Raw genomic sequence first — 8871 nt, 5'->3', positions numbered from 1 at the left:
GTGAAGTCTCGGGTCAAGTGAAGTCTCGGGCCGTGTGTGAAGTCTCGCGTGAAGTGAAGTCTCGCGTGAAGTGAAGTCTCGGGCCGTGTGTGAAATCTGGGGTCAAGTGAAGTCTCGGGTCAAGTGAAGTCTCGGGTCGTGTGTGAAGTCTCGGGTCAAGTGAAGTCTCGGGTCAAGTGAAGTCTCGGGTCAAGTGAAGTCTCGGGTCAAGTGAAGTCTCGGGTCAAATGAAGTCTCGGGTCGCGTTAAGTGAAGTCTCGTGAAGTGAAGTCTCGGGTCGCGTGAAGTCTCGCGTGAAGTGAAGTCTCGGGTCGCGTGAAGTCTCGCGTGAAGTGAAGTCTCGGGTCAAGTGAAGTGGCGGCTGCCCGTGTGTTTGTCGTGGTCCCCCGCGCGGTGCAGCGTGGGAGCATCGCGCAATCCTCGTCCACTTCCGGCGACGTTCTGGACCGTGTTCGTCCGCGTTCCTTCTTGGCTTCCGCTTTTTTGTTGTTTTTAGTTAATTTTGGTTAAATTTTCGCTGCGGAGGCGCCCGTCTTGACGCCCAATCCTCACCATGGGCAAGCGGCAGCATCAGAAAGACAAGCTGTGAGTGTTATGCACTACCGGAGGCGATCTCTGTCTGTCGGGCCTTGCGGGCCCGAGTCCGGCCCGCAGCGCTTTCCTAGATCGGCTACCGGGATAGAGGCGACGGCCCCGGCAGCAGAGCGACCAGCCCGGCCCGACCCGGTCCATCGGTGTCTCGCGACGATTACATCGCGCCTTTGACTTTAAATTAAATAGTAAATTATAGTTACAAGTACAGCAGCAATTGTCATCTTGAAATAAAAATTTGGGGGTTGTGATTTCAATTCGTGATTAACTACACAATTGGAATTAGCCTCACGTCTCGTAATGAGACAGACCTTTTCGTATCAAAACCTACATTTTTCTGGAGCGAGACAGCCTGCCTTTAAGCATCAATTAACCATAACTCTTGATTGTTATTACTCTCTCCTTTGTACAGGTACATTACGTGCGCTGAATGGACACATCTGTATGGTGGCAAAAAACCAGGTAACTCATGCTAATTATCAGCAATATCTTATAATTTAGAATGCAGTTAACAAGCATGAAATTCTAACAATGTACATCACTTTATCCAGGGAAGCTTCACTCAACTCTTGAGGGCACTTTGCAGCAGGGTTCTGCAATGGAACGTTGGGCCAATTCCATGAATAATGAGTGTGTGTGGCCTGTGGGAGGAAACCATGGCATTTGGAGAAAACCCAGAGCTCTGGATATTTTTAATGTATTGCTGCAATGTATTTCCATCGTCTGGCTGACTTTTGTTGCAACCCAAGTCTATTCTCGGGCAATTTCCCGCCCGCGTGCTGAGCAGTACGAATGGAACATTACATGAATTCTTCTTTTGATATCGGTTCTTGAGGTCGGTCATATGTAAATCAACATTGTAAGAATCAATGTTTTTCCAGATGTGTGTGTGTGTGTTTTATATGCTTAGTTCACGTCACCCATTCACGTAAGATGCTCCCTTTGACCACAATGTTAAAAAGAAGATTTGAATCGTGACAGTTAATTGAATCGACGTTAGGGAGGAAAGGAAATTTATTTTGGTCCCGACTGACCTTGCATAGCTTCCAAGATCTGACATGTTCGAGCGCTTTAAAAGTTATTTGTTAGTAGGCTGTATACAACACATCTAGAATACTTCATATATGTGTACAGCACCTTTATATTACACCTTGAATCTAGCTATGAGTGTTTAACGTAAGATGTATTGATTATTTCTCTCTTCAGATGGACCCAAATCGGACTTCCGGAGGCTGTCTTTTGATCGCTGTAGGTAAGTAAAGATGGTTTGTAGCGCTCTGCCCAAACCACTTCTCACAGCCTTGTCACATCCTGAGAGAGCGTTTATCCAACTGGTGGATAAAATGTATAACAGTTATCCCTGCAATACACAGAAGCGCACGTTAATGATGATGGGAAGAGCATTTAACGATGATGCTTCAATAATATGTGTTTGTTGTTTCCAGTTTGTCAATGCTGCCCTTTGAGCATCCGATGTGTACACCAGATGGCATCGTCTTTGATTTCATGTGAGTAGTGTGATAATTATAAGCACAGTTCTGTATATATGTATGTTGAACTTAGTTTAACACGTAAGCTTTCGCGACCAATATCTATAAGAGGTTTTTTGGGTTCAGTCGCATACATATATTTACATGATATAACCAAAAGAAAACTCTTATGGATGAGTAATTTATTTTTCACCGTACGAAGCCAACCGTGCTAATCAGAGGTGCAACATAGTTTTACATTACACTGTTAGCAAGAAGGCTTCTGATTCAAGCCCACTGCTTCAGATATAAGCACACATGTCCCTACTCCCAAGTAGTGTGCAGTGCTTATATCTGCCTTCCACTGTATATAATTCATCTAACAACAGAGGTTAACTCAAAACTCAACATTTTAAGGATAATCAATATCTGTCAGAATTCAACTCAGGGGTTATATGGTGATATGTAGCCAATGTGTTTTCTCTCATTTTGTGTGTTTGTGAAATACATTGATACTTTGGTTTTGCCTGGATATAATTTAAAGCATTTGTGTTACAAATTGTAGATTAGTCTGTTTGTTTTTAAAATTTGCGCTCAAATCTATTTGACGGTTTTACATAAACCATCGATTTTCAATTTTGTACAATTCGCAAGAAATTACAGGCATGCCTTCCAACCTTAAATGGGTTTATTGTAAAACTCGAGTGTAATTATTATTTTGACAGGAACATCTTTCCTTGGATCAAGAAGTACGGAACGCATCCCAGCACTGGGGAGGTAGGAGTATATTTAATTTCGATTTGATAAAAACAACTTTCAGATTTCAATCCGTTGCAAGGACACTTCATATGTTTTCCTTTAAACCATCATTAACCTTCAAACGACAAATGCTTAGATAAATGTAAAATATGCTTCTCTTGCGGTTTTTGTAGAAACTGGACATAAAGTCTCTCCTCAAGCTTAATTTCCACAAGAACGCAGATGGTAAGAAACTCGAATGAGAATAAAAAAAAATTGTGATGTTTGTCAAGTTTAATAGCACATATCCACATGGTATTCTCCCCAGAATGAAAGTAAATGTCTGTTTTTTTCACACGTTGAACTGAGAAAAGACAGTTATTCCTAAATAGTACGACATGTGAAATAGTACACGGACATGCTGTTCTAGTCCATGGCCCCCCTGGAGAGGCTCTAAACACGTTGAACCGATGTGGCAGGTCTTCTTCAGCTCAGCTTAGCCCCACTCAATATTCAGAAGCTTTATCTGTCATTACAAATTCTTTGTAACGTTAGCAGCATTGAAGTACAACATGACAAAGCATGGCTGTGGGTTCATTAAAATCACATTAGTGTAATAGATAGGTGCAAGACATGGTCACTCATCTTTCACTTTTATTCATTGTGTGAGGGAAGTACATTTAGTTAAACTACCAAATAAATGTTAGACAGAAATATTCTGGTAATGTCTTGATGCTCTTTTCATAGACCTATCATTGTGCATGAAATTGTCATGGTATTTGTATACATTAACGTATGTTTTTTAGTTCAAACATATATCGTTAATTTTTCTTCTTCTTGCTTCTTTCAGTAAAGTCACGTAGAATGGAAATAATAAAATAATAAAAATAAAACATTATAAAATAATTCTCACGATGTTTCGGCCACAACGCAAGCAGCCTGAGGACGGCTGCTTGTGTTGTGGCCGAAACGTCGTGAGAATTATTTTATTATGTTTTATTTTTATTATTTTATTATTTCCATTCTACGTGACTTTACCGAAAGAACCAAGAAGATGAATCCCTGCAGTCACGAAAGCTTTAAATCGAAAAATATCGTTAATTATTAATGATCTCTCCAGGGAAATACAGCTGCCCAGTGCTGTTCAACGTCTTCACTGACAACTCTCACATCGTGGCGATCAAGACGACGGGGAATGTCTTTTCCTACGAAGTGAGCAACTTTATTGCATAGGTGTCGCTAAAGAGCAAAGAGGGTAACTTCATCCTGCTCTGTGACTCCGCATGTATGGTGATAATTGAAGTCCCCTGATCGCTGAAACATGAAGGAACAGTTGTGTTTTTACTTTGCTGTTCTGCTGTACTTAGTCACATTTTCTGTTACTTATGCTTACACCTCGCAGACATCAAGCACCTATTCTCTTGGTATCTGTTCCAATCACACTTTTCGCTCACACTCCCACTCTACACTCTTCACTCTTCACTTGCTTTAGGTCCGTGTTTTTCAGCCGGCAGTGCTAATGTTGCAGGCAGCAATTCACAAGTTCTATCATGGCGTTATGCAGAAGCTACGAAATAAATAAGTAATGTATAATGCTACCAATTTGAAATTAATGCACTTTTAGTCCGGTGTGTTCGATTTTCATATGCCACCACTGCGGCATTGGTATCTAGAAATATTGACAAACACTGCTCTTGATAACCATGCCTATTGTGTGTACAGAAATGAAATGGAGTGTGTGGAACCTGTTTTTGCAGGCTGTTGATAAGCTGAACATCAAGGGAAAGAACTTTTTGGAGCTGATAACAAATGAGCCGTTCACCAGGAAGGACATCATCACTCTGCAGGTGACGTGATGTCGTGTGTAACTTGGAAATTTTGCTCGTCAAATGCAAGCACCTGGGTTTGGTTGAAACAGTATTGTCTGGGTGTACTGTGCGACGAATTGTGAGGCCGTCTCGGTGTTAGTTATTTACTTCAGTGAATTCAACCACTGTTGAGATGACCGGTGTAATTTAACCTTCAATGTGCTCTGCTCTCCCCTCCCCACAGGACCCACAAAACCTTGACAAGTTCAACTTGACGAACATGCACCACATCAAACACAAGCTCAAAATACCAGATGAAGGTGCTCAACAACTTTTGTTATTATTTTCACCGTTACCTTGTACGGTTGTGCTCAATGCTTATGGAACAAAGTTTCTTGACAAATAACATGAATACGTTACTTTAACAATTGCTGCACCATTGGTTTATTTTCATCATGAATTGCGAGGGGAAAAATCAGCATGGCAATATGTTGATCTACACCATTATCTTTGTCATTGTAGACTATGTTGAATTGTCAGGTGATCTTTGTAGTTTAGCCCCTACGTGGTGACTGAAATTGCTGATGCCTTATCAGTCAGGATTCAATGAATTCTCAACACGCATTGGAATTGGCCAAGCGTTTCAAAGCAGTACCCGCCTTTAAAATAGTGAAATTCAATGACGGCTTTCCTCGATGTGTTCATTAAGATCACTTGTTGGGGCAATGCTTCAGTTTTCAGTTTCATTTATTAGGATTTACCCTGTGAGCCATTCGGCTCTTGATTTGGGTTCAACCGCAACAAACAATAAAATTACAAGATACACCTAAAATTAATTGTACACAAATCTAAACATCACATTCGTAAACAATAAAATCCTCCAGAAAAAGCACAACCCGTCCATGTTGCGTACAAAAAGTGCAAAAAAAAATACATTTGCATATTTACATGACATGGTCATAAGTTTGTACAAGGGTTAGCAATCGTTTGTGTGTTTCTATATCGGACAAACCAATGCCCAAATCACCAGTCACCCAGGGCTATGTTGTAGCACCAGGTGTTGCCAACAGAGGCTCCTGCAGCAAAATCCATTGTTGCACTATGCTTCTATGCAGTCATGTTTATACTACCTGCCTTCAACCTACACTAACTAGTATGGCGAAGTAAGGTCAAACATCTCCCACGACTGACACAGACTGGGTGGTCCTTTGTCCGGCAGTAGTTGGATCAAGGGCTGTAAATTATTATTGAAACTAACAGTCTCTTTTTATTCTGCAATAGTTTGAGTTACATAGACCATAGAGGCAGAACTATTCACGCCTCTGACCCACATGCCGTTGGGAGTCCCTCATTCAGCAGTGGATGGACATTAACATACTGCAGAAATGTATTGTGCCGTTAACACCGTCCATATGTTTTTGTTTAGTTTGTTTTATAAATGTACTTGTGCATAGCTGACAAGTGGGTCACATGCAGATGATAGGTTATATGTCAGGATTGAGCCGAGGTCATGATCGGTTAATTTGCGTCTTACGCTCGTGTGCATCGCCACAGAGGATGAGAAGGCGCGGCAGAAGCCAGACTACCATCTAAAGTCGACGAACCAGGAGACCCGCGAGACGCTGGCCGAGCTGTACCGCGACTACAAGGGGGACAAGCTGCTGGCCTCCACCGCCCCACTGCCCAACAAGAAGATTGCCGACAAATTCAACGAGGTGAGGGCCTGCGATTGCACGCACGTAAATATATACAACATAGATCCCTTATGCCGCTATATGCACTGTCTGGGCCAGTACTGATAGTGAGCACCAGAGGTCACAACCGGGTACCCGATATCCGTACCCTACCCGATACCCGGCTACCCGTACCCGGCCGGGTACGGGTACCCGTTTGCGACCCTGGTGCGGCCAGGTACGGGTACGGGTAGGCCGTGAGTCACTGGTGAGTAACCGTTTGTCACTCATTTCGGGTAGGGTACGGATAGGGAACGGGTACCCGTACCCGGCCGGGTACGGGTAAGGAATCAAAACCCGTTTGCGACCTCTGGTGAGCACCTACGATTAAGACCGGCTTGGCACTACAAAATAATGGTGTACCCAGAACTACGTACGGCAGCTTTTGTCTCCCCGGCGATTATTTTATAATGGCTTAGTCAACCTAGGGGAGGTCGAACACAATTTCTGATACCACTTGCCACTGATGTTAGCCTTGTTGAGGAATTGAACTCGGGTAACCAGGTTAGTCATGCAGTACATACACCACTGCAGGTCATGCAAATCAAACAACAACAGCTGCTATTCCCCAGAAAGTGACGGTGATGTCACCACAGCACTTGCGCCTGGCTAGGCACACTTTTGAGGCCACTTGAAATGTCGCAAATGAAATGCACAAGTCGTTGACTTGGCTTAAATGACTCTCTGGTATGGTGCTTATACATCAGCACTGGGGAGACAAAGGTGCCCAGACAACCCCCTAGTGTGCCATTCTGGACTTTTTTCAGGGGTTCGTTAACAGCATTTGCTGCAACTTTCTAGATAGGGTATATACGGGATCTTTGTTTCTTTCAATCCACAAACGAAACACAACAGCATGTTGTGAAATGCTGCATGCGTAGATTCATTTGGAGAGTTCTGCTGAAAGTGCTCCGACGTACACATAAATCAGGAGCCAACAACTGTGTGTGTATTTGACCATAATGCACTATTAAAATAATATCTGGTTGAAATGATCATAATTGACGCACTCTAACGCAATTCCATGATGCGCGTCGCGTGGTTTTATATCGGGTTAATGTGAAATTGTGAATCGATCAGGGATGAGGTAATGGCTGTGCCTCTTCCAGCCTCTGGTCACAACAACCCTGACGCACAATCTGTCATCTATGTATGACCTGTAGGGGTCAGTGTGCGGTCAGACTGTGTATTGGTCTATGTTCCCACACATTCTTTGAGCCTCTGTTTTCCCTTCTGGAATTGTTGGGTTTTGATTTCTTAGCCAGAAATGATATAAATAGAATTACATTATTTTTCCGACGCTGCCTTGCACACATGAAATTGGTAACTTAATCATGATGCGAAGACATTTTGGCAAGCGTTTAGGTGACCTTACGTGGTGCACGGCTTATGAGGCCTGTAAGAATAGTACGTCTCGATTACCAGCAATATCAGGGTGTGATACTAAACACCCCAGGAAACAAATAAACTCCTCCAACCATCTGCTCGCTAATTAATACTCATCAGTTATACTCATCTGGCTGGAAATGGGGCCTTGCGGCAGAGGCTGCGCCCACACAGTTGCGTGCCAATGTCTTTTGTGCTGTTGGCGACGTTATATTGCGTACGTTAGGTCGGCGGAGTGTGGCGATTGCCACCCAGAGCCACCACTTCATGTGCCGAGCCAAGAAATGAGGGCGCACTTAAGAGCCGCCTCGCCTTGAAGATTACTGATACGAGGCTTTTCATCCATCACGCATTACAATAATAGGTGCGGTGGTTAATGCGGTGGAAGCGCGTTTAGTATAACACGGTTTCTAATACGTGCGCTACATCCTCTGAAAATAACGCAGTGCATCACAGTTTCAGTTTTCAGTTTCATTTATTAGGTATGGCCCTGTGAGCCATGCGGCTCTTGACTCGGGTGCAACCGCAACAAACAAAAACATGAACAAAGAACATCTTAAAGTGACGATGTGCAACAGAAACATCCAGGAAAACCCAGCGAAATCTTCCAGAAAAAAACACTGTATATCAACGCTCTGTACAAAAATCCCAGTGGGATGCAAGTCAAACTAACAACCATAAGGCAATTTAGATTAAAGTTATCAGGCTAACTCCGTACTTCAACAAACAAACATGGCTTAACCATACGTTTACGAAATCAAAATAAAGCTATAAAAACAATGTAACAGTGATCATAGTAACTGTAATTCAAATGTATCAATAAACTATATATATAACATGTACGACCCATCTTTGCAGCCATAGCTGGCAGCATGAGTCACTCCATAACAGCAGGAGTATCAGCAGGAATATCAACATTTTTCAATGCACCTTTAAAGATCAGCACACTATAATCAAAACTTAAGATCGTACTTTGCAGCAGACATCCGGAGAGATGCATTTGATTTAAGGTACTGCATTGCAGGGGCAGCGGGGGATGTACAGCTCCTCAAGAGCTTGTTTTGAGTGCAGATCTCACAGGAAATGATCGAAGTTGCAGTTTATTGGCGATAGCATTCCAGACCCTGGGGTCATCACCAGCAAAGG

At 42.9% G+C, this 8871-nt stretch overlaps 1 protein-coding gene across 1 annotated transcript in view; it reads left to right on the top strand.

Annotated features, from left to right (window-relative positions):
* Positions 1 to 398: 398 nt before the first annotated feature.
* The window catches only part of PPIL2 (peptidylprolyl isomerase like 2), a 47364-nt gene continuing 38891 nt past the window's right edge, over positions 399 to 8871 (top strand). The window contains exons 1-10 of the mRNA XM_061561407.1: positions 399 to 585; positions 1004 to 1053; positions 1798 to 1843; positions 2037 to 2099; positions 2786 to 2837; positions 2993 to 3044; positions 3919 to 4010; positions 4556 to 4645; positions 4851 to 4926; positions 6161 to 6321. Of these exons, the coding sequence (XP_061417391.1) occupies positions 554 to 585; positions 1004 to 1053; positions 1798 to 1843; positions 2037 to 2099; positions 2786 to 2837; positions 2993 to 3044; positions 3919 to 4010; positions 4556 to 4645; positions 4851 to 4926; positions 6161 to 6321 (714 nt within the window). The 5' untranslated portion in view covers positions 399 to 553. The remainder of the gene's footprint in view (positions 586 to 1003; positions 1054 to 1797; positions 1844 to 2036; positions 2100 to 2785; positions 2838 to 2992; positions 3045 to 3918; positions 4011 to 4555; positions 4646 to 4850; positions 4927 to 6160; positions 6322 to 8871) is intronic.

The sequence above is a fragment of the Lethenteron reissneri genome, chromosome 27 (assembly GCF_015708825.2).
Source record: "Lethenteron reissneri isolate LAM-NWPU_2019-01 chromosome 27, ASM1570882v1, whole genome shotgun sequence".
Classification (NCBI taxonomy): Eukaryota; Metazoa; Chordata; class Hyperoartia; order Petromyzontiformes; family Petromyzontidae; genus Lethenteron; species Lethenteron reissneri.
The sequence above is the reverse complement of the archived record's forward strand: the minus strand, read 5'-3'. Positions and strand labels throughout refer to the sequence as shown.